Source organism: Terrapene carolina, unplaced genomic scaffold (genome assembly GCF_002925995.2).
Source record: "Terrapene carolina triunguis isolate 2854851 unplaced genomic scaffold, T_m_triunguis-2.0 Scaffold69, whole genome shotgun sequence".
Classification (NCBI taxonomy): domain Eukaryota; kingdom Metazoa; phylum Chordata; order Testudines; family Emydidae; genus Terrapene; species Terrapene triunguis.
This window is the reverse complement of record NW_020664420.1, coordinates 19,390,415-19,415,941: the sequence shown is the minus strand read 5'-3', so window position 1 is coordinate 19,415,941 and position 25,527 is coordinate 19,390,415. Positions and strand designations below refer to the sequence as shown.

At 44.5% G+C, this 25,527-nt stretch overlaps 1 protein-coding gene across 1 annotated transcript in view; it reads right to left on the bottom strand.

The window, feature by feature from the left end:
- The window catches only part of WDR70 (WD repeat domain 70), a 254,989-nt gene that overhangs the window by 160,234 nt on the left and 69,228 nt on the right, over window positions 1–25,527 (bottom strand). Inside the window, exons 7-8 of the mRNA XM_026649057.2 lie at window positions 13,659–13,792; window positions 1,612–1,765 (exon numbers count right to left, since the gene is read on the bottom strand). Of these exons, the coding sequence (XP_026504842.1) occupies window positions 1,612–1,765; window positions 13,659–13,792 (288 nt within the window). The remainder of the gene's footprint in view (window positions 1–1,611; window positions 1,766–13,658; window positions 13,793–25,527) is intronic.

Below are 25,527 nucleotides of genomic sequence, written 5' to 3'. Positions count from 1 at the left end.
GGCAATTTTATCACAAATCTGAGAGGTAGATTTGATCATTACACTTAAATTATTAATTTTAAACTATTCACAAAACTGACCTGCATTTAAATCATCTATGTAAACAGAATTGTTATCCCATGTAACATATGGGGAAAGAAGATGGAAGAGTGGTCAAAACCCACTGAACACTTGTTAAAACACTTTAAAATGTAATTTATTATGATTGTGTTTATAACAAACAAGTTTCCATTCTCTCCCAATTACATAAAACACAAAACTATAAAATAAATTATACTGACAAGAGTAGGAGTCAGCCCTTTTTCATGTACACTTTTAACCACTAACAAACAAAAATGTACCTTATTATTACTATTTACTATTCATTGATGTTCTTGGCACTCAGCAAGACACAAACAAGACAGCTGTCCCTCCCCTCTCAGCAGGATGGCCATCTTCCAAAGGGAAAGGGGAGACCCAAAGTCTTTGCAGACCAAGGTCCCCGTTGGGCAAAAGTATTCAGAAGTGAGCTGAGTCCCTGAGGCAGGCTGAAGAGGGTCTACCCTGGTTATACAGTGGGGGCTCTATAACCTTGGACTAGACAGAGTTAAATGGCTAGTACATGAGATACGGTGGGTGCATAGCACCCCTCCTCCATTATTAAGTAATAAAGTTGCAGCCTGATGCTTAAATCCATTTCTGTGTCAGGCTTTCATTCACCTGTGTGTCCTGATCATACCAACCTCAACAGCTTACAATCTAGATGACAGACACAGGAAAACATGGTGCACAGTGAATCCTTTCTCTGGGACTTGCACTACATTTAATTATCTTTGCCCTTAATTTAATAGGGATTTTTTCCATTTTTTCCTGTATTTGCTCATCCTTCAAGTGCGAAGAAAGTGTGTATGTTTTGTGGTCTGTTAATGGGAAAGGTAAAGGAGAGGGCGCAATTATTAAGAAGTATTCTCAGTCTACCAGACTGGGGGGCAGGGTAGAGCTCAGAGCTTCTGCTCTGCGGTGGGGTGGTGGGGCTAAGGACTTCTGCCAGAGACAAATGGTGCCTGCTGAGGGGGGGGGGGGGGCACAATTTAAAGGTTCATCCTATCCCACACTTTGAGTCCACTCCTCAGGCATGCTCCCCCACCTTACCCGCAACGGCTATCCCTGCAGTTCCCAGGTGTTTGCTGCTGCCTCTCCTCATGGCCACAGCTCCCAGCTTGACAGCTCCAGACACTGCAATGCAGGGTGGGAGCCCAGCAGCACCCTGTGACTGAGCAGGGCCAGCAAACCTTAGCAAAAATTGGGGGGGCAAGTAACCCTATGTGCCCCACAATGCATCACCTCTGGCTTCAGCCCAATGGAGGGTCTCAGGGTTTCAGCCCTGTGGAGCTTGCCTGCCGAGGCACCGTGCTTCAGGAGCGGGGCTGAAGCCCCAAGCCCCAGCTCTTGAACTTCTAAAAATTGTCATATGTGGCTCAGAGGGTCAGTAAATTTGGCCACCCCTGTTATAAGGAAAGCTTGGAAGAGAACAAAATGCTGTTATATCACCAGAACAATAAATAACCTACATAAAAGTACAAGACAACTATACCAGTATAGAACAATACAATTTAAAGTTTCTTAACTTACCTTGGTGTTTGCCATGTCCACAATGTACTGGTCTCCTTTAACACATTCCATTACTGGAAAGCCATCTCTGTCAAGAACTTTAGCTTGAGAGTTACCAGACACAACAAGAATGACATCCCCTGTGCTGCTATACTGTAAAGATTTGATTTGGTGACTGAAAAAAATTAGAAAACACAACATATGTTTTCATTAAATACAATTTCCTTAAGCCAATTTTAAAATGAAGATGCATCAGTAGTGAGAAAATCCTTAAAAACATAAATGCTCTGAAAATAAACATATAGTATATCTATAGTATTTCTATGAGACAACTAATATGCAGGGATTAGAGGCTACACCTGCAGCGAGAGAAATTTTTTGCACAAGTTGTGCCTACCTGATTGCCTACATAACAACATTTACAGGGTATTATACATTGTACTTTTGGACAAACATATTTATCATAAGGGTACTTTTGTAACTCCAGGTAACAGTAGATAGGTGTCACAAGAGGTACGTCTCTTCAGGGCAGAGATGATCCCTGGATCAAGGGAGGCAAGCTGACCCAGTCAGAGGGGCTTGATAGCTCTCTCTGGACATCTCTATACAAACTAGCAGAAACTAGTGTTCAGAGAAGGAAGGATTACCTAGTCCAGTGGTTCTCAAAGCCGGTCCGCCGCTTGTTCAGGGAAAGCCCGTGGCAGGCCGGGCCGGTTTGTTTATCCGCTGCATCCACAAGTTCGGCCGATCGTGGCTCCCACTGGCTGCGGTTTGCCGCTCCAGGCCAATGGGGGCTGTGGGAAGGGCAGCCAGCACATCCCTCGGCCTGCGCGGCTTCCCGCAGCCCCCATTGGCTTGAAGCGACCGCGGCCAGTGGGAGCCGCGATCGGCTGAACCTGTGGATGCGGCTGGTAAACAAACCAGCCCAGCCCACCAGGGGCTTTCCCTGAACAAGCGGTGGACCGGCTTTGAGAACCACTTACCTAGTCCACCTAGGTTAGCTCACGGTAAGTGTAAATTTAGATACATTAAGCAACCTTTTTTCTTTTTGTTCTAATTCCTTTTCCCCTGTGTTTTCAATAACAATCCCAAAGAGCAATAGTAGAGGATTGATAGGAGATGTTAAAAAAAAATCTTAGAATGAAGAACTAGTTACAAAGTTTAACTATGAAGCTGCTATTGCAACTCCATAATAGGGTGCAACAAAACAAAACAAAACATCAAAAGCAACAAAGTTTCACAAGGAAGTGAATGTGGATTTTAACCCAAGCACAAAACTTGGCATACAAAGTGGAGAAGAAGGAGATGGACTGGTGCCATTGCATAACTTTCAGGAAAAAGAAAAAAACCCTAAAAGGACCCTTCTCCCAAAGCAAGCCCTCTGGCTGATTAATAAAAGAGCTGGAACACATGCCAGATGAACACAGCTAAGAAGTCACTGGATACTGTATGATGAGGAGGTGTCAATTCCAGGAGAGGAAAAGCTGCTTCTGTAATGAGCCAGCCACTCCCAGTCCCTATTCAAGCCCAGATTAATGGTGTTAAATCTGCAAATGAATTTTAGTTCTGCTGTTTCTCTTTGAAGTCTGTTTCTGAAGTTTTTTTGTTCAATGATAGTGACTTTTAAATCTGTAATAGAATGACCAGGGAGATTGAAGTGTTCACTTACTGGCTTATGTATGTTACCATTCCTGATGTCCGATTTGTGTCCATTTATTCTTTTGAGGAGGGACTGTCCGGTTTGGCCAACGTACATGGCAGAGGGGCATTGCTGGCACATGATGGCATATATAACATTAGTGGATGTGCAGGTGAATGAGCCCTTGATGGTGTGGCTGATGTGGTTAGCAAATTTAACACCATTAATCTGATCTTGAATAGGGACTGGGAGTGGCTGGCTCATTACAGAAGCAGCTTTTCCTCTCCTGGAATTGACACCTCCTCATCTATTATTGGGAGTGGACTACATCCACCCTGATTGAATTGGCCCTGTCAACACTGGTTCTCCACTTGTGAAGTAACTCCCTGCTCTCCATGTGTCAGTATATAATGCCTGCATCTGTAACTTTCACTCTATACATCTGAAGAAGTGAGGTTTTTACCCACGAAAGCTTATGCCCAAATAAATCTGTTAGTCTTTAAGGTGCCACCAGACTCCTTGTTGTTTTTAAAGAATAATCTTGTTATATTAACCATTAAAGTAAAACAGAAATTATCTGTACTGTTATATTAATTTACTGCTGACAAAAATGCAAGGTCAAGGATATGTGACTTAAGAAATAAGCTCCAAATTGCTTGAAGTTTTATATTTGATTTTCTATTTTGGCAAGACTATTTCTTCCTAAGGTACATAGATTCCTGCAGTGCCCAATACAAAATCCTGAATCAAATTTACATGGCAGAATAAAGCTGATCTGTAAAACAAGTCATGAATACTTGCTACTTAGAAAGAGCAATTCCAAGAGCGTGGCCAGAATAAACTCCAAGTTGGTGGTGGGAAGGACTCCATTAATGAGACAACAATTAGTTGCCACGTGGAGACGCCTATATCTATTCTTAACGTTTCAGTATCTTCTTAGCTCAGCATTTGACAAAAAATAGATTATGATTCCAAAACTCCTAACACCCTCCCTAGCAACTGGGGACTGGGTTTCTCAATAGGGAGCTGTCCCCCTACCCTCTGCTCTTGCCTCCTCCCCTCATAAAAATCTTTCATTGCAGCCTCTGGGAACTAGGTATATTCCTCTGGTTATTAAGCTTGTGGTAAATTTTTCAAGCAATAAGTATTCATATTCTATGGTGTTTCCTCCTTCAGATAAAGGAGAATATACTTTTGGTTCAACTCCAATGTAATTTTTTCTCCTATTTTTAAAAGAAGCTGAGTAAATCACTGAAATTAATGCACAATTCAGGTTTTGCTGAAAACTCATGAAAGCAATCTGTCACTTACTAATTTAGCATTTTATGGTTCATGGGGCAATGCCCTTCTGTGGCAACACATATCTGACCCTCTTCCCCATTGCAAATCCGCTCGCTCAAGGTTAGTTATTAACAGTAACTGTATTTAATTCTCCTAACAGCAACTTAAAATAAGCATAAGTTTTGTATACAAATAATCTCTGGGAAAAAAAACAAAAAACTATACATTTGTTTTATGATGCAAAAGCCAAAAATCACTTCAAATGCACTCTTATATAATCTAGACTTGATGCCAATTCATTACAATCCTTGAGTTTTAATAAAAATTGGACAATAACACTGGTCTACAATTTTTGAGAAGTCGTCTGCTTCAGAGATAAAATGTGCTATTTATTATGTATTTTGATGTGCTGAATTCAAATAAGACAATTAAAACAACTGATTGGCTACTGTTTCTAAGATATTTAAGTTTTTACATTTTATGTCTATGTATATTGTGTAGATAGTAGAGTTTTAATCATAAATTGTAAACCTAGGTCTTTTCATGTGTTTATGGTTGCTTTACATGATAATATTTCACCTGTCCTGTTTATGTAACACTTTAAAAATCAGCAAAAGGGTTATATAAATAAAATTTATTATGAAACAAAAGGCAAAAAACTATTCTGTACATAGTTTAGTCCTATTCAGTGTCTACTCGGCGCTTCTTGGCTTGTCTCTTGTATTCATTAAATGGAGCATCTCTTGTTACTGTCCAGCAATAGTCTGCAAGCATTGATGGGCTCCATTTGCCCTGATAGCGTTTCTCCATTGTTGCAATGTCCTGGTGAAATTGCTCGCCGTGCTCGTCGCTCACTGCTCCGCAGTTCGGTGGAAAAAAATCTAGATGAGAGTGCAAAAAATGTATCTTTAGTGACATGTTGCAACCAAGGCTTTTGTATGCCTTGAGGAGGTTTTCCACCAACAACCTGTAGTTGTCTGCCTTGTTGTTTCCGAGAAAATTTATTGCCACTAACTGGAAGGCTTTCCACGCTGTCTTTTCCTTGCCACGCAGTGCATGGTCAAATGCATCATCTCGAAGAAGTTCACGAATCTGAGGACCAACAAAGACACCTTCCTTTTTCTTAGCTTCACTTAACCTGTGAAATTTTCCATGGAGGTACTTGAAAGCTGCTTGTGTTTTGTCAATGGCCTTGACAAAGTTCTTCATCAGACCCAGCTTGATGTGTAAGGGTGGTAACAAAATCTTCCTTGATTCAACAAGTGGTGGATGCTGAACACTTTTCCTCCCAGGCTCCAATGACTGTCGGAGTGGCCGATCTTTCTTGATGTAGTGGGAATCTCTTGCACGACTATCCCATTCGCAGAGAAAACAGCAGTACTTTGTGTATCCAGTCTGCAGACCAAGCAAGAGAGCAACAACCTTCAAATCGCCACAAAGCTGCCACTGATGTTGGTCATAGTTTATGCACCTCAAAAGTTGTTTCATGTTGTTATAGGTTTCCTTCATATGGACTGCATGACCAACTGGAATTGATGGCAAAACATTGCCATTATGCAGTAAAACAGCTTTAAGACTCGTCTTCGATGAATCAATGAACAGTCTCCACTCATCTGGATTGTGAACGATGTTGAGGGCTGCCATCACACCATCGATGTTGTTGCAGGCTACAAGTTCACCTTCCATGAAGAAGAATGGGACAAGATCCTTTTGACGGTCACGGAACATGGAAACCCTAACATCACCTGCCAGGAGATTCCACTGCTGTAGTCTGGAGCCCAACAGCTCTGCCTTACTCTTGGGTAGTTCCAAATCCTTGACAAGGTCATTCAGTTCACCTTGTGTTATGAGGTGTGGTTCAGAGGAGGAGGATGGGAGAAAATGTGGGTCCTGTGACTTTGATGGTTCAGGACCAGAAGTTTCATCCTCTTCCTCGTCTGACTCAAGTGAGAATGATTCTGGTGCATCAGGAACCGGCAGTCCTTCTCCGTGGGGTACTGGGTGTATAGCTGATGGAATGTTTGGATAATGCACAGTCCACTTTTTCTTCTTTGACACACCTTTCCCAACTGGAGGCACCATGCAGAAGTAACAATTGCTGGTATGATCTGTTGGCTCTCTCCAAATCATTGGCACTGCAAAAGGCATAGATTTCCTTTTCCTGTTCAACCACTGGCGAAGATTTGTTGCACAAGTGTTGCAGCATATGTGTGGGGCCCACCTCTTGTCCTGATCTCCAATTTTGCAGCCAAAATAAAGGTGATAGGCTTTCTTAACCATAGTGGTTATATTGCGCTTTTGTGATGCAAAAGTCACTTCACCACAAACATAGCCGAAGTTATCTGCACTGTTCACACAAGTACGGGGCATCTCTGCTCACTTTGGCTAAACAGAAATGTGTCCCTTTGCAAAATCAAACACTGACAAATAAGAGAGCACAACACTGTATGATTTCTAGAGCTGATATAGGGCAATTTGTTCAGCAGAGTGATGTAAGCTTCGTTATGATTGCATCATCCATGACTTCTAGGAATAACATGATGCAATTTATATTATGTATGACGCAATACCAGCTTCAGATTGCATCATTCATTGTTTTGCCTAAAAAGCAAGTACTGTCCAAACCCAGTCATAGATTTATTGATAGATCCAGTCAAAGATGTATTTTAGTCATTTCTGGTTTAAATTGAGATCCCTTCCCTTTATAACTCACTTATCCTCCGCTATTCCCAAGTCAAGGGTCGGTCGTATATACTGACCCAATAGTATATCTTGAAAACAAGAGCCAATCAACAATTTTACGCATCATTTTCGTTCTCAGTGACCCAGAATTAGTAAAGTTTGACTACATTTATTTCAGAAGCATTTTGGCTGTAGAGCAGTGTAATATATCCGGAATACTTCTTTATAGTCAGAAGTACAAATTTCAGGCCACAAAGAAGGTTCAGCATGCCTCCATGTTCATATTTAATACTTCAAGCAGCTACTGGATGACATGGTAGACTCCGAAGAGGCAGGATACCTACGCATGATAGCAATTGTGAAAAGGAGATAGGAGAAACCTTTTTGCTCACAAAGTCTTTCTTACCCAACACAATAAATTACTGTCTTTGGGGAAAATGAAAATTACATATAAAATAATAATTATGTTTATTTTGGGAAGTTTAACATTTTATTCTCTTACATATTAAATTGTTACGTTTAATGTTAATGAAGTATAATTAAGGCTGCGAGTCTGTTACCGAGGTCACAGAAATCATGGATTCCGTGACTTTCTGTGACCTCTGTGACTTCTGCAGCAGCCAGGCTAAGATCAAGCGTAGTATCTGTTCTTATCAGTTTAATCATCTTTTTAATAAGCTGCTACACTGATACACTGTATCTGCCATTCTAAAAGAGCTAATGATGCCCTGAGATGCATCCCGCTGCTCCTAAAACACAGCCCAAGATGCCAACCGCTGTCCCAGCATGTCCTACTGCTCTGCACAGGCTCCCAGCCGTTGCCCCTAGTCCCCCCCGGAGAACTCTTCGGACCACCACCCCAAAACAGACCCCCGGGGTCTCACAGACATGGCGAACCAGCAGATCCAGGGGGAAGAGCGAGAACAGGAAGGATCCCCCCGAGATGCTGCCGCAGAAAGCTCCCACATCCTGAGACCAGCCTGCCAAGACATCACCGAGAGGAGTGTAGGCATATAAAAGAAGGTACTAACAGTGATTCCCCCAAGTGACAGTGACCCCCTCATAATTTGGCCCCCACACTTTAAAATCCAACAGTTTCACCAAGTACAAAAATCTCTTGGGTCCTCTGTTAAAACTTGTAAGCTACTGTCTGTAGAAACCATTGATTATATCTATCCTGTGAAAGATACTTTGTTACTATGTAAAACTTACAAACAAGTTAATTGACTTTGTTCTTGAAGTAATTGATACAATGTAAACAAACACTATAAGCTGTTAAGTGACTTTCACTTCATTCAGTGGCTCCTAGGACAGACCCCCACCCTCTGTGATTAAAGGGCCGGGAGTCTCAAAGGAATTAGCACACACCCCGAAAGTGGTGGAGACAGTAAATTAAAATATGGTTAAGATATGGAATGTATGTTAATGAATGCTTGATGTACATAAATGGTTAGGGAGGTGCCAGCCTAGAAAGGGAGTATCCATCGGCCGAAGAAGGTGTCAAGTAGGACCACCAGACAACCCCCGAGGGTAAACTGGGATCCACCCCATCACCTGGAAGGATGAGAAACACAAACTTTGGACAGTATGGAGCCACCAGGAATGTGCCACTTTGGACAAGAATGTGCCATCTGCTAATTGAGTCAGCAACAGCAGAATGAAACAGTTCCCATAGACTAACATAGGAATTAATTCCTATAAGAATGGACTCTAAAGACAGAAGACTTTGAGTCTCTGGTTCTGCTGCCAGCCTCCAGGAGCATCAGGTGCACCTGACACAGACTCGGCTCCATCCTCATGACCAAGATACCTGGCCAGTAACTTGGCATGAGCAACTTCTAGGCTGGTAACTATAACACCTATACAGAACTTGAATGAATGATTGTGTGAATGAATCTCTCTCTCTCTCTCTCTCTGTATGTGTGTGTGTATAAGAAATAAGTAGTCAAACAACGTTGTTTACTTTTATCTTTTACTTTATCAGTATATTTACAATAAATGTGGCATCTTTGCCTTATCCCTCTTAATAAGATCCTGCTGGTTTTTATTCTATTGGTATAACAGGAGGAACATACACCCCGCTCTCCAGCTGCCGAGGGGTTGCCCCGCCGTGCTCCTGCCGCCGGAGGAATCTCCAGCTGATCGCCAGCAGCTGCAGCCACCGGAGGAATCTCCAGCTATCACCAGCAGCTGCAGCCACTGGGAGTCTGCCCCACCATGCTCCTGCCGCGGGAAGAATCGCCGGCTGATCGCCAGCAGCTGCAGCCGCTGAGAGACTGCCCCCTCACGCCCCTGCCGCCTGAGAAACCTACTGCCACCCAGCTGCTGCTCCTACCGCCGGGAGTCTGCCTCCACGTGTCCCAGCCACCAGAGAAACCCATCGCTACCCAGCTGTTGCTCCTGGCGCCAGGTAACTGCCCCGCTAATCCCCAACACCTACCCCCACGAAAAGACTCTCCTGCGGCTCCGCCACCACTCATGCGGCCGGGGGGCTGCCCCCCCACGCCCCAGCCGCCGCCGCCGCCCATGCCACCGGGAGATTCCCGCCACGCACCCCAGCCGCCGCTGCTTATGCAGCCTGGGGGTCCCCGCCACGTGCCCCAGCCGCTGCTACCCGAGCCGCTGGGGGATTCCTGCCCCGCCCCCCAGCCGCCGCCGCTTATGCAGCCTGGGGACCCCCGCCACGTGCCCCAGCCGCTGCTGTTCGAACCGCCAGGGGATTCCTGCCCCGCGCCCCAGCCGCCGCCGCTCATGATGCCTGGGGAGCTTCCTGCTGCGCTTCAGCGGGCAAAACTCCGGCCCGCCGCTCACCAGCAGCTCCAGCCGCCGGGAGACTGCCCCGCCACGTGCCAGCCGCTCCAGATACGGAGAGATGCCCCCGCTGCACCCCAGCCACAGAGGGATTCTCCCACCGCCTGTCACCGGGGGACGGCTCCTCCACATGTGAGCCGCTCCAGATGCCGAGAGACCTGCCCGCCGGTCACCAGATGCTTCAGCTGCCCAGGGACTCCCCAGGGACTCCCCAGCCGCTGGGGGACCCCCCCGCCACCCTCCTGCTGCTCCAACTGCTGCCCCCCCACTCTCCTGCTCTTCCAGCCGTCGAGAGACCCCCCTACCACTCCCCAGCAGCTGCAACTGTCAAGGGATCCCCCTGCTATCCCCCAGCTGTCAAGAAACCTCCGCTCTACAAGAGGATGAGTGTCTTGGCCTACGCGGACGACCTGGTCCTGATCGCGGATGACCCTGAGAGGCTCCAGAGCATGCTTGACACCATCGGGAGAGCCACAGACTGGACGGGACTCCGCTTCAACGCCAAGAAGTGCGCGTCCCTCCACATCGACTGGACCAAGAAGGACTCGGTGTTGACGACGGAGTTCCTTATCCAGGCGAGTCCGTCGTTCCCCTGGTGGAGGGGCAGGCGTACCAGCACCTCGCACGCCGATGGGCTTCCGCATCCGGCAGACCCCCGAGGACACCATCCGGGAGATCCTGCAAAACGCCGTCATGATCGACGCATCCCTGCTGGCTCCATGGCAGAAAATCAACACCCTCAACACCTTCCTGATCCCCCACATCGCCTTTGTCTTGAGAGGATCCACCGTGGCGAAGGTGCCCCTCAATAAGGCGGACAACACCATCCGGCAACTGGTCAAGAGGTGGCTGTCCCTGCCCCAGAGAGCCAGCAACGAGCTCGTGTACATCGCGCACAGGCACGGCGGTGCCAACATCCCCCGCATGGGCGACCTGTGCGACATCGCGGTCATCACGCACGCCTTCCGCCTCCTGACGTGCCCGGACGCCAAGGTGAAGAACGTTGCGATGACTGCCCTCCGTGCCGTCATCGCGAAGCGAATCGGCAGAGCTCCCTCCGACCGAGATATAGCCACCTTCTTGAGCGGCTCCCTGGACGGCGAGTTCGCCCGGGACGGGGGCGACATCGCCTCACTGTGGTCCCGTGCCTGCAAAGCCACGCGACGACTGGGAAAACAACTGGGCTGCCGCTGGGAGTGGAGCGAGGAACGGCAGGAGCTGGGAGAGCTGGTGCCGCGGATCGGGACGGACAGCAACACCATCGTCACCCCCGGAGCCAGAGGAGCGCTGGAGAGGTCTCTGAAGGCCACTGTCCACGCGCGCTACGTGGACACCCTGCGGAAAAAGCCAGACCAGGGTAAGGCCTTCGAGGTGACCAGCAAGTGGGACTCCAGCAACCACTTTCTCCCCATGGGCAGCTTCACCCGATTCGCCGACTGGCAGTTCATACACCGCGCCCGGCTGAATTGCATCCCTCTCAATGGAGCTGTCCGTCACGGGAACCAGGACAAGCGCTGCAGGAAGTGCGGGTACGTCACCGAGCCCCTGCCCCACGTTCTGTGCAGCTGCAAGCCCCACGCCTGTGCCTGGCAGCTGCGCCACAACGCCGTCCAGGACCGCCTAGTGAAGGCCATCAACCCGCGCCTGGGAGAGATTGCCATCAACCGCGCCGTCCCCGACACCGACAGCCCGCTGTGCCCGGACATCGTCGTCGCGGACGAGGTTCGAAAAAAGATCATCCTCGTCAACGTGACAATCCCGTTCGAGAATAGGACCCCAGCCTTCCGCGAAGCTCGAGCCCGCAAACTCGAAAAGTACGCTCCCCTGGCTGACACCCTGCGGACAAGGAGCTATGAGGTGTACACCAACGCTCTGATCGTTGGGGCCCTGGGTGCCTGGGACCCCTGTAACGAGCGCGTACTGAGTACCTGCAGGGTAGGCCGTCGCTACGCGCGGCTCATGCAACGTCTAATGGTCTCGGACACTATCCGATGGTCCCAAGACATTTATACAGAGCACATCACCGGCCACCGCCAATACCGAGAGAGAGCCGGCGTGACTTCGCGCACCCACAATGAGGAAGGGATCTGAAGACTTCCTCTGTTGGACCTTATCCCCTGAACCCTGAACCCACCAAACCGAACTGAACTCCACCATATGAGGGTCATCTTATCCTCATTACCCGGCCCGCTTATTTATACCTATGATTGCCTGTAATTCTTGTATGAGTGATGTACCCTCACTGCTTGCTGACTGTACCTTGATTCATCCACCTTATACCCCCCCATTGGGGATACTGCAGACTGTATGTGTTATGCGCTATCCAATATCAAAATACTAACATCCCCCTATACTTGTATGTTACCCCCGATGACTAATAACTGAAGATTCAACACTCTGTATCATCTATTTTTAAACATTTTCTAATAAAATTTTAAATCTGTTCGGTGCCAGGAGTCCTTGGCCTCCTTTCTTGGCGCCAGTGCGCTGCGCATTGAAGAGGAGGTGCTCGGCGCATGCTTGTCGGACTGTAGGCGAAGGGATGCCTCCATGAGGATAATTCTGAGTATCTGCTCACGATCCTTAAGGGTCCTCAGCCGAAACCCTTTACAAATGCGGCACTTGTCCTTTTGGTGACTCTCGCCAAGGCACTTCAAGCAAGAAGTGTGTGGGTCACTCTTCAGCATAAGTTTGCCGCAGTCTTCACAAGATTTGAACCCCAGGGACCGAGGCATGCCCTGGTATCGGGGGAGAAACTGGGGGGAGGGGAGGGCACCCCTGTAACGGAAACTTAGAGAAACAACTACTACTACTACTATTACGAAAAACTAACTAACTATATACAAATCATGATGGGTCACTACTAAAGGCACTTGCAGAAGCAAGAGCGACGGAAGTTCCAACTAGCCATCACTGGCGGTAAGAAGGAACTACGGGGGAGAGGGGAGAGGGTCGGCTGGGCCCTGTATTGGACACCATGAAGGCGGAACTCCAGAAGGTGCCCAGGCCAACCCTACAGATACAACTAGGAGAAAAATCTTCCGGCTGTCATGCACGCGGCGCGCACACACACACACCTGATTGGATTGACATGAACAAGCACTTGAAGAAGAACCCATGGCTGGCCCAGGGCAGCTGACTTGCGCTTGCAGGACTCAGGTTTTGGGGCTGAAGGCTCTGATGATGCTCTCCTCAAAAAAATACTAGTAATTATAGAAGCCCTATTCCTACTAAAGCCCCTACATGAGACTACCATCAATCGTTTTCTTTCTTTATTAGCTAGCTTTCTACGAGTAGGAGGGGTGGGGGACAGGGCACATTCTATCAACCTGCCGCATATAATAAAAAAACTACATTTGCATTAGTCTTGAGAGATTTATCCTATAATTAGCTTAGCTGATACCTATGTTTGCTGTGCAAAATATTTGAATAGTACAGTTTGCTGAGCCAGCTCAAGAGAAAATATGCATGTCTTTCAAACAAAGTGTGAAATACAGGCAGCATGTAACTATCTCTATCCACATTTTGTCTAATGCAGAAATATTAGGGGATAGTAAAACCTTTCCAACAGAATCATCTTGCAACTTACAGTGTATTGTAGCTAGAAGCTGTAATACAGGGGCTGTTAAGTCAGAAAGATAGTCTCAACACATACCATTCACAAGGCTGAAGTGATCGAAAAGCTTGAAGAGATGCATCCATTCCAGCGAAGTCCCAAAGCCGAACATCATAGTCATAGCCTCCAGTTACCAAACGGGCACCTGAGGGATCCAAACCCAAAGCAGATACCTACGGACAGACAGACCAAAAACAATTCAATGAAGATAATTCAGAGGTAGTCTGATCTTCCTCTTTGTACTCTTTTTTAAAACTGTAACCAGTGCACAAAATGGTACTAGTCTCACACAGCCATATTTCACAGTCATTGCTTTAATTTGTTCTTTCCACATGTCAGACACGTAGTTCCATTTTTTGGAGAATTTCTATCACCTTCTGTGTGAAGTCTGAATTATGTAAAGGGAAATAAAAATCACCCCTTCTGATGGCATCATTTCAGGAAGAAAAGTTAATTAACAAAATATTATTTAATTTTATTTCCATTTGTTTGGGGCAAATTATTTTTTTTCTGAATGTAGTTGTTTTCATTTCTCTTACTGAAGAAATGTAATTTCCTTTTCCATTACCCATACCAGGAATACTAATATTTCTAGTTAGATACTCAGCAAATGACAATGAAAACTGTAGAGAGCTAATTAAAAAAGCATTATTAAGACTAGATGATGCATATACCAAGAGAAGAAAGCCATCATGGAGAAGTAACAACTCAAAAAACTTGAAAATTTACTGGAAAGGTATCATGCTAGTAGCAAAATCAATAGTTCATTGCTATAATTAAAACACTTACAAAATGAACATTTCTAACACCTCAGTATAAATTATTGCCCTCAAGTTTCAGTGAAATGCAGCATTTCATTATAATGAAATAGTCTACAAAATTATGACAGATGTTTAAAACTGCAATTAATGTGTAATTAAATAATTACACACCAAGAGTTGTCAAACTTTTCATAATATGGAGGACATTAATAGAAAGTGTCTCATGGATATCTCCCCTTCCACAGGCAATCACATGGATCATACTCCCTTTCTTCATAATCATGAATTATGGCATCAATAGTAGTGAATTGCAACATCCTTGCAGCAACTATAGAAATTGCTTCTATGGGAAAGGACTACTTAGGTAATATTTTCTGCCTCTAAGTGTCTTCAGTGCAATAAATTGTGTTTTCAAACAAAGAAAAAAAATAGAAAAATTTTACGTATGACTCCCTAATTTTTATTCTCACAGAAAGTCTGTCTAAAATCCTTAGTGAGAGGAAATGAACTGACATTGTGGTAGAAGCAAAACTGTCAGTCAAGTAAGACATTAAGCCTTGTCCACCAACTCAACCAGGGCCGGTGCTTCCATGTAGGCGACCTAGGCGGTCGCCTAGGGCACCAGGATTTGGGGGGGCAGCATTTTGCCACCCTCGACGGCAATTTGGCGGCAGGGGGTCCTTCCGCGCTCCGGGTCTTAGGCGGCAATTCTGCGGCGGGTCCTTCACTCGCTCCGGGACCCGCCGCCGAAGTGCCCCGAAGACCGGGAGCGCGGAAGGACCACCCCCCCCCCCCCGCCGCAGAATTGCCGACGACGACCGGGAGCGCGGAAGGAGCCCCGCCTAGGGCGCCAAAAACCCTGGCGCCGCTCCTGAACTCAACTCTCCAGAATAAGGTCTCCTATAAAGGTATGAACAGCTAACTCAGTAAACAGAAGAAATAAGAAATCTGAGAAATGATGAAAAAATTGGGTTACTGCAAATTAAATCCAATTTGAGGGGGTTAGGGTTGGACAGGGTTCCCCTAAGAATGGAAATTAGCAAGTAAGAGGTGAAATTTCATGTGTTAGGTCCAAAGTACACCATTTAATCTCTTTCAGGTGCTTCAGGTTAAGGCAGAATGAGGGAAGAATTTCAACCCAGCGTAGATGGTATTAGCATTGGGGGAAAAGTTCTGGGCTATGCCATGGATTACCTTTTCTTCCTCAAATACATAATCAGTAAAGCACCCAGATCAGAAGCCTTTTTGCCACAAGGAAGACTACCCTAAGCAAGAGGAAATGAAGTGACTTGAAGAGATGAGCCATGAGGGCTTGAAGAACAAGTTTTAGACTTCAGAAAGAGCACTCTAAGACCTTGGGAAGATTCTGTAACTTAACCTACCCTAAGGAAAATCTAAGTGCAGGAGAGATATTAATTTAGATTGTTTTCTGGCATCCAAGAGCTCTTGCCAGTGCTTAAGGGTGAACTCTGAAGAAGTGAGACAGAGTGTCAATGGCCATATCGTTTCCATACAGCAAAGTAGTGCCTATTGGAAACATGTTTACAGAAGGGTAGAGATCGACATATTCTAGTAATGCCTGCTGTTCAGCAGCCAAGCAGTAGGTTTCAGGAATGGGATGAAGGACAGGGCTTTAATGAAGAAGATCTGGAAATTTTAGTAGAAGCACTAGAAGCTTTACGGTCAAGAGGAACCATGACCTTCTGCAGGAACAAACCCCTTGCTAACAAGATATCAAGAAAAGGTAATACATGAATTCCCTTCCAGTGGTGGAAGGCTCTAACTACATACACCTCTACCTCGATATAATGCGACCCGATATAACATGAATTCGGATATAATGCGGTAAAGCAGCGCTCCGGGGGGACGGGGCTGCGCACTCCAGTGGATCAAAGCAAGTTCGATATAACACGGTTTCACCTATAACGCGGTAAAATTTTTTGGCTCCTGAGGACAGCGTTATATCGGGGTAGAGGTGTATATGTTTTTCTGTAAATTCTGTGGGAGTAGTGGAGAGTTCATAGGGAAGTATGTATATGGAGCTGTAAATATTTCTTCTGGTAGCAAAAGCATAGAAACCTGTGGTGAGATTTCCAGATTTTTTAAAATGTAAAAGCAGGCATCTCCTAAAGTGATATATGTCAAAGTCACCAGCATCTTTGGTTACCATTATACATGTCCAGGATTCCATCCTGAGACCTACCAGAAAAATCCAAGTTGTGTAGGAAGTGATGATAGTGATTAATCAAGCAACTTCCTTTCTTCTGAGTCAGTACTAATCCAATCACCCAGCATCATTTTAGGAGTGCACTGCTGCTGGAAGTGCCATCTTTCAGGTGAGATATAAAAAAAAAAACCCTGATAACCCATTACATTTTTCACAAGAGCAGATATTTATGCCCAGGGTCTCTACACAAACTGAAATTTGGCTATTACATCCTGCTTACCTAAATTCCCCATGGAGTTTCAATTGAATACAGCATTTTTCTTCATTTTCTATCCTAAACTGTTTAAATGTATCACTGTACAAGGGACCATCAAAAGGTCCCAGGCACCACGTAATCCTCAGGCCCTGTCCACTAGGATGAATTTCACATTTAGGACAATGATAAACAGAATGTGACCACTTAATGATTTCCCATTTCTGGAAAAGCTAACTATTTAATAATTTAAATATCTTTGTACACCATTCACCTTGTTTAGGATTTGTAGACTGTAGAGCCTGTGGACAAACCCCATATTAACCATGCATTCAGTTAATATTCTAAAATGGGCTTCTCTGCTACAATTACTATCTATACTGTCCCAGCTGTGATTTGAAAAGTTAAAAAGCATGATGTTCAGAACATCTCTTTATGTTCTTTTTCCCATGCTCACCTAGTGTCAAAGCTGTCAGGAGAAAATTTATCTCTGCAGTTTCATTGGGAAAAAGTAACTCCTATTACTCTATACAAGCAAGGCAACTGGAAAATTAATCAGGTTTCTGGAAAGACTCTTTAGCTTGGGAAATCTTTTCTGATTCATTTCAGCTGCACAGGAATACAGTCATCATCAGCCTAAGATCATTAGATTGAAGAGATACAGATGGGATATTTAAGTTTAGATGAAATACATTTAATAAATGAAACTCTATTGACTATGTCCTGAAAAAAGCTATTGAGTTCTACTCATTTTTAAAGGATTGTCATTTTACTGTATGAATGTGTAGATGAGTAATTTCATTATAAATAAACTGGATAGTCCTTCTGTGGGATAACTGCTTTTTCCAGTAATCTGTTTTGTTCATTCGATGCAATCTATTTGTACTGTATATACCTAATCTGCATCTCACCTCTTCTCAAAGTGATGACAGCTGCATTCTTAGGTAGTCAAAATGTTTCTAAGAGGCTTCCCAGACTGTAATTCCCAACAATAAACATTTTAATTAGAAATTACAACTTCCATTTTAAAATGTCACACAAATATAGAAACTGAATTAAAGAAGAAGCACTGTACAACTTTGGACATGGATAATACAATCTGTTCTCTACAATGTTGTGCCTTTGTTGTTTTATTTTTTTGACAAGCATTGATAATGCCAGACATTTGTACTAAAACTTTATAGCATATATAACCTAGTTCAAATTAAAAGTATATTTAAAATATTGACTGAAAGCAAACCAGAAAATAAGCTATTTTAATATTTCCATAAATGTTTTGATATACAGCAAATCAACTACCCAAAGCGCACTCAGACTGTTTACGCAGGCCATAACTGAATCACTTCAGGTCTGAAAAATAATGCTTCTTCCAAAGGAACTTATAACAGACACCAAACAGTACTGTTAAGAAGATGAGATGTTGAAAGAGCAAGAATCTATTCATTTAAAATGCAAATAATATAAGGTTTTTAGGAAAGCCTGGCAAACCATCAAGCTTATAAAATATACCTTTCATCTATATTTAAGCAGCATCCAAATGCGCACAAGGTATATTTTATGTTCTGTTCTAAAATATTTTGAGAATTTGTTCAAAATACTTAAAGGCTTGACAATATTTTTCAAAAAGATGTGTATATTTCATTTTTAATCTTTTCCAATTATTCAGTTGGCCTGTAGCAGCACAATGCAATGGGAAATTTATCAGTGGTGATCTGAACCAATTTAGATTATCACAGATGTTCCAGCAGATTAGTTGATATACAAACAGTTGTACAGAACACATAATTCATTTCTCAGGTAATTTAATCTAACATGTACTGCAAAAGTAGATAGCACCTCACACAAAATAGGAAACTAGTTTTGCTAAAGGTTATAAACAATTAAGAAAGGCACATTTTATACATGTATGATTCTGCATAAGATCTAATTCATTCAACTTTTCTGCCAGGATTTTGTTTAAAATGCAGTGTGATGTCTAGTTTTTTAGCACTTAAAATCCAAGCAAACACTTTCTAAAATGTCTGTCCATACTATGCAAATTCCCCACATACAAAATATCTTTCAACACAGTCAGATATTCCTTTTTCACCTCCCCTCCTCTTAACGAGAAATTATAAAAACCTCTATGCCACAGCAAATTAGTCGCTCTGAAGAACACCCCTCATGTGACAGCCTGGCTTCCTGTATCTCACTCTAGGTGGCACCACATGGTCCAACCACACTTAGACCATATTTCTTGCCTGCAGTCCCCTAACTCCCAAGGCATTAACAACACAGGTCCAACACTGTTCTGGCATCTGTATGAGTTTCCCTCTGGGATCCTGAGACTATAAATTTGCAGTGAAAGAGAAACAGAATCTTCAAAATAAAGCATTATTTATTTATTCCTCAAAAGGAACAAAGCATGTAGGGCAAAGGGTAACACAATAAAAGGCCCACACTCACAGGTAATACTTACACCTTGGTAAGTTCCCCAGACCAGCTAACTCCAGCTCCGAGTTGAGAGAGTCAGCCTGTCATACTCACAACATGTGTCTCTCTCTGTGTGTGTTTGCCAGCGGGTCAGCTTTCCACGGATACACTGTAGTAGTCCTTCTAGCTTACTCAGCACCCCTCCTCCCCCCGCCTTTTTTCAAGGGTCTTTTAGGTTTGGAATCCCTTTTAATCCCAGGCTTTAGCACCGGAAAGAGTAATACAAACTAGCCTGGATGGAACCAGACAGTTTCTTCCCCACTGATAGCCCAACCACTGTTACCTTAGCTCCTTTCAAGCTGTTTACCTCAGGTGTCTATTCATTGCCATGGTTTTGTTTTCTTTGAATTAAACTTTATGCATTCGCAGAGAATAATATTAACTGAGGTACATATGATATTTATAAAAAATACAGACATTTCCCAGATTTCCCAGTTCTATATACCATGTTACTACGATTACTAAGGAGGAAACAAACAGGTAAACATTAGACTGTTTGTTCAGGCCTTATCTCCGCTCCACCATATATAATACAGCTCAAGGGTAGTGGATGTAAGGTTAAGAAATAGGCTCCTGTGGTATATAAATATGACAGTCGACTTATGGAAAGATTGGTAACCTAGTGTTTAATTTCAAACGTATGGAAGAGTCCTACAGAACTGAAAGAAAATGAACCTTTAAGTGTTTTACGTAGAATTTAATAGGTTTTATACCTTCTACAGAATGTTTAAAAAAGGACATGGAAAATCTATTCTCTATTACATTACATAGATTTAGAGTAATTTCTATAGCACGCCATTAGAATTCTCTCTATGAAGTTGTTTACGAACTTTCCATAAGGACTTAAAATAATAATTATTTGGTTTTCAGTATTATTATTCATATCACAGAATCATAGATTCAGAGTCCAACATGAGAAGAGACCATTGTGATCATCCAGTCTGGACTCCTGTACAACACACCCCAAAGAATTTCCCCAAAATAATTCCTAGGGCATATTTTATGGAAAAACATCGAATCTTGATTTTAAAAATTGCCAGTGATGGAAAATCTACATGGCCCTCGGTAAACTGTTCCAACAGTTAATTATTCTCACTGTTAAAAATGTATGCCTTATTTCCAGTCTGACTTTGTCTAGCTTCAACTTCCAGCTATTGGATCATGCTATACCTTTCTCAACTAGATTGAAAAGCCCTTTATCAAATATTTGTTCCCCATTACAGTAGAGTAGGAATCTCAGAGTTACAAACACCTTGGAAATGGAGATTCTTTATAACACTGAAATGTTCATAATTCTGAACAAAAAGTTATGGTTGTTCTTTCAAAAGTTTTCAAAAGATGGTTACTAACTTTCCGTAACTGTTGTTCTTCGAGATATGTTGCTTATGTCCATTCAATGTAAGGTGTGTGCGCGCCGTGTGCGCAGTTGCCAGAGATTTTTCTCCCCAGTAATATCCGGAGGGCTGGCTCTAGTGCCCCCTAGAGGCCCATATTCATGCGCCAGCCGGCCCCATGCCATTCCAGTTCCTTCTTGCCGTCAACTCTAACAGCAAGGTAGGAAGGTGGGTCATGGAATGGACATGAGCAACACATCTCGAAGGACAAGAGTTATGGAAAGCTGGTAACTGTCTTTTCTTCTTTGAGCACTTGCTCATGTCCATTCCATGTCAGGTGACTCACAAACAGTGCCCTTGCAGGTGGGCCAGGAGTTACAGATGTGCTGCTTGCAACATAGCTCTTCTGAAATTGGCATCATCTCGGACCTGTTGGGTAATGGCACAGTGGGCCACAAAGGTATGAATTGACGACCATGTTGCAGCCCTGCAGATGTCCTGAATCGGTATTTGCTTGAGGAACGCTGCTGAGAATGCTTGCGCGCTTGCAGAATGGGCCTTTATGACAGCTGAGGGTGGCACCTTTGCCTGCTCATAACAAGCCCAGATGCAGGCTGTGATACAGGGCGATATCCTCTGGGACAACACAGTGTGCCCTTTCATTCTATCCGCCACAGCCACAAAACGCTGCGTTGATTTGCAGAAGGGTGTAGTCCTGTCGATATAAAAGACCAGGGCCCTTCTACCATCCAAAGAATACAGACAGCTCTCTTTGTCCATCCTGTGCAGCTTCAGAAAGCCGATGGGCAAAAGATGTCCCAGTTGATATGAAACTGTGACATCACCTTAGGCTGGAAGGCTGAGTGAGAGCACAGCTGGACCTTATCTTTGTAGAAGACAATGTAAGGAGGATCTGAAGTCAAGGCTTGAAGTTCTGAAACTCTTCTGGCGGAAATAATTGGCACTAGGAAGGCAACCTTCCATGAGAGGATAAGCAGGGAGTAACATGCCATGAGCTCGAAAGGGAAGCCAGTGAGTCTGGATAAGACCAGGTTTAAATCCCATGGTGGAATTGGGTTGTGAACTTTCCATTATCCTTGTCATCTCATGGGCAAAGATCCATGTGCCTTTGATCAGAGGGTGGAATGCTGAGATTGCTGCCAAGTGGACCTGGAGCAATGATAACGATAGGTCTTGGTGCTTCAGACCAAGTAAATAGTCTAAGATGGACTGCAGAGAAGCTTGAGTTGGGCAAAGGCTTGGCTTGGCTTGGCTGCTCAGCAAGACAAGTGCTTCCACCCTTGGCCTGGTAGGTAGCTCTAGTAGAGGGTTTCCTTCTACCTAGCAAGATCTACTGGACTTTTTCCGAACAGGGCCGTGCGTCCGGATTTAACCATGCAGCAGTCATGAGATGAGGTTCAGGAGAAGAAGCTGTCTGCAATCTTGCGAGGTTAGGTCCGGCCTAAGGGAACATTCACGGGGCTGCCACTGCGAGATCTAGTAGTGCAATGTTGACGCGACCATGCTAGGGTGATCATGATAACACTTGCCTTGTTCTTTTTGATCTTCAGGGGAATCGGAGGGAAGGTGTACAGCAGGTCATCCTTCCATGAGAGCAGGGAGGCATCGGACAGGGAACTCTTGCCTTGTCCAAGCCTTGAACAAAAACTATGGCATTTCCTGTTCTTTGCAGAGGTGAACAGGTCCACCTGGGGAGTTCCCCACCTCTGGAAGATGACGCTGGCAACTTCAGGGTGGAGAGACCACTCATGGTGAGAGGAAAAGGACCTCCTGAGGCGATCCACTAATACATTCCAGACCCCAGGAAGACACGATGCTTCCAGGTGAATGGAATGCTCCACACAGAACTCCCTGAGGTTTTCTTGGCAAAGGGCTGGGGAGCGAGCTCCTCCTTGCTTGTTGACATAGAACATGGACTCTGTGTTGTCCATCAAGACCTGTACTGACTTGCCTGAGAGTTGTGGGAGGAACACCACGCAGGCCAACCATATTGCCCTGAGTTATGTTACATTTATATGTAGGTGATAGCTCTGTCTGCGACCGGAGACATTAGGTCTTGAGGTGGCCAATGTGGGCACCCCACCCCAAATCCGATGCTTCTGATAGCAAAGTCATTGTGGGCCATGGGGTTGCGAAGGGTACCCCGGTCAACACTGAGTTTGGATCCAACCACCACATCAGGGACACCAGAACTGGCTACTAAGTGTGCTGCGAAAAATGATACTAACAAACATACAAATATCACTTTTCATAGCAGACTTAATCAGCCCCGGCAAGCCCGGGGACAAATTAAGCCCTGGTGGGGAGGTGGGTACAGAGGCAGCAGTGGCCTGGGGCGATGGGGCACTGGGAGAGGCAGTGGAGGCCAGGGATGATGGGTGAGGGGTGAGCTCAGGACCAGAGCCCACCACCATGCAATCAGGGAATGGAACCCAAAGCCCCACACTCAGGGGACAGGGCCTGGGGATGGAGATATAAGCCCCATGGCTGGAGCCTGCTACCAGCCACTCCAGGGCTGAAGCCCAATCCCACTGCTCCCCGGAAGGTGGGGAACTCACTGGCTACCTGATCCTCCAGCTTGTCTCTCTCCGAGGGGGGCAGGCTCCAAGCACTGCTGGTGGCCCCTGAGGAGGGGCTGCTACTTTGCCCACCCCACCACCACCCATCACCACTCAGGAGGCTGTGGCTGCAAGAAAAGCTCCTGGTGGCCACATGCAGCCACGATGGCTGCATTTGGGAAATGCTGGTTTAGACCATGCTGAGTTTGAGCTGATAGCTAGACATCCACGAGGGGATGTCAGAGAGACAGCCAAGATTTTAGTTTGAACAAAAGGAGATAGGTTGGGAGTAAAGAGGCAGATCTGTGAGTCATCAGCACAGAGATTGTAGTTGAATTTCTGTTTGCAGATGAGATTACCCAGAGATTAGGTGTGTGGGAGAAGAGATAGGGACCAAAGACAAAGACCTATGGAGACCCTACAGAAAGTTGGGGGGAGAGAGGGAGAAGGATCCTCTGAAGGACACGCTGCAGGAGTAATTAGAGAGGTAGGAGGAGTACCAGGAGAGGACAGAGCAAAGGGAGGGCAAGACTTCAAGAAGAGTATGGTCAAAGGCAGCTGACTGGTCAAGGAGGATGAGGATGGAATACTGGTTTTGAGATTTGGCTAGGAAAAGGTCATTAGAGAGCCTAACTCTAACCCAGACAGCTTTTGTAGACAGCATGTTCTATAATCCTAGAAATGAAAGGGAGATGGAAGACGAGGCAGTAGTTGGAAAGGCAAGTGGAGTCAGGGATGGGTTTCTTTAAAATGGAAGATACTAAAGTACACTTGTATTGTGAGGAGAGGAGCCAGAGCAAAGTCAGGTGTTTAGATGAAGAGTGAGAAAGGGGATGAAAGTGGGCATAATAGAGGTCAGGAGATGAGATAGGATGGGGTCACTGGAGCAAATGAAGGGATTACAGGAGGAAAGCAGATGAGAAACGTATGTGTCCGTGACACGGAAAAAAGAGTTATTTATAATATGCTAAGTACCTTCCACACACACAAGAACACAGCCCCTACCCCAAAGAGCTCACAGCTGAAACATTTCTACACAGCTTTCTACCCACAGATGTCAAAATATTCTACAAAACTTGGATAAGCGTAATTATTCACATTTTACACATAGGTAGAGAGATAGATTGATTAGGGGACTTTTCCAAGGTCACATACCAAATAAGTGGCAGAGCCGGGATCAGAACTTAGGTTTTTTTAAGATGCTGGATCATGCTTTCCTGAATTTCGGAGTAGGGCCCATCTGATTTGCTCTGATTTATTATGCTGTAATATTTTTGTATTTAATACAAAGTAAGAATGCACTAAAAATGAATTTTGGGGATAAAAAAGGAACATGCTTTATTACTGAAATAACACAGTCTGAATATTATCATGTTTACAGTCATTGATGAAACTGAGCTATCCCAGACAAGAAAGACATTCCTGATCTGGTATCATGAAGGTTTTATTGCACCAGCAATTTAAATACCATGTTTAACTGCTGCTGTATGAAAAAAAATCATTTCAGTGATGAGTGTAAAAACCCACGTTAAACCCTGACATTTTTATACAATAAATTCATACATACACACACTTAAAAATTCAAAAATGTTTAAGCATTATCATTTACACATACAGAAAAAGTATACAGCAGGGATTACTATTTTCATTGAAGTCCTACTGGTACTTCACTCAAATCCCAGGTATTCAACAGCTCCTCTACCAGAGATACGTTAGAACTGGAAGAAATGCTATAGGTTTACATGGGTATTAAAAATTGGAAAGTTTGGTGCCACAGCATCCTGCTGTGAACAGTCAAAGAAATCACAAACTGCTTATGCAGCTCCACCAAGAAAACCTAGTGAAAGACAGTCTGCCCTACAAGCAGGACCACTCTAACCATGTTGGTTGGGAAGTTATTCTAGCTCAAGGATTTTTCTCTCTTGAGACAGCATTCACACACTTTAGTGGTTAGTGGTTATTAGCCACTAATGTTACGTTTGTATTAGCATTAGTATTACAGCTCCTGTATTAAACTGAGGAAAAAGATGAAATTTGGCAAAATAGTCATCCTCCTTGAGGGGAAGAATCTGTAGGAAGTCTGCAGGAGAAAGCGAGCCCCTTGCTTCATTCACTGCACATCTTGAAAGGTAAAAAACTGCACATGTCCTAAGGTTCACTCAAGAGGGTTCTCTTGTGAATGATATGATAAATGTGCAAAAGGACATCATTACTGGGACTTGGATTGTCCCATCAGTTAAATTTTTGATACTACCCCTAATTTTTGCTTTAATCTCAGGGCAGAAAATTTGAATTCTTCTGGAGTCCTAAATGACCCACATGAACATCAAGACTTCAATGGG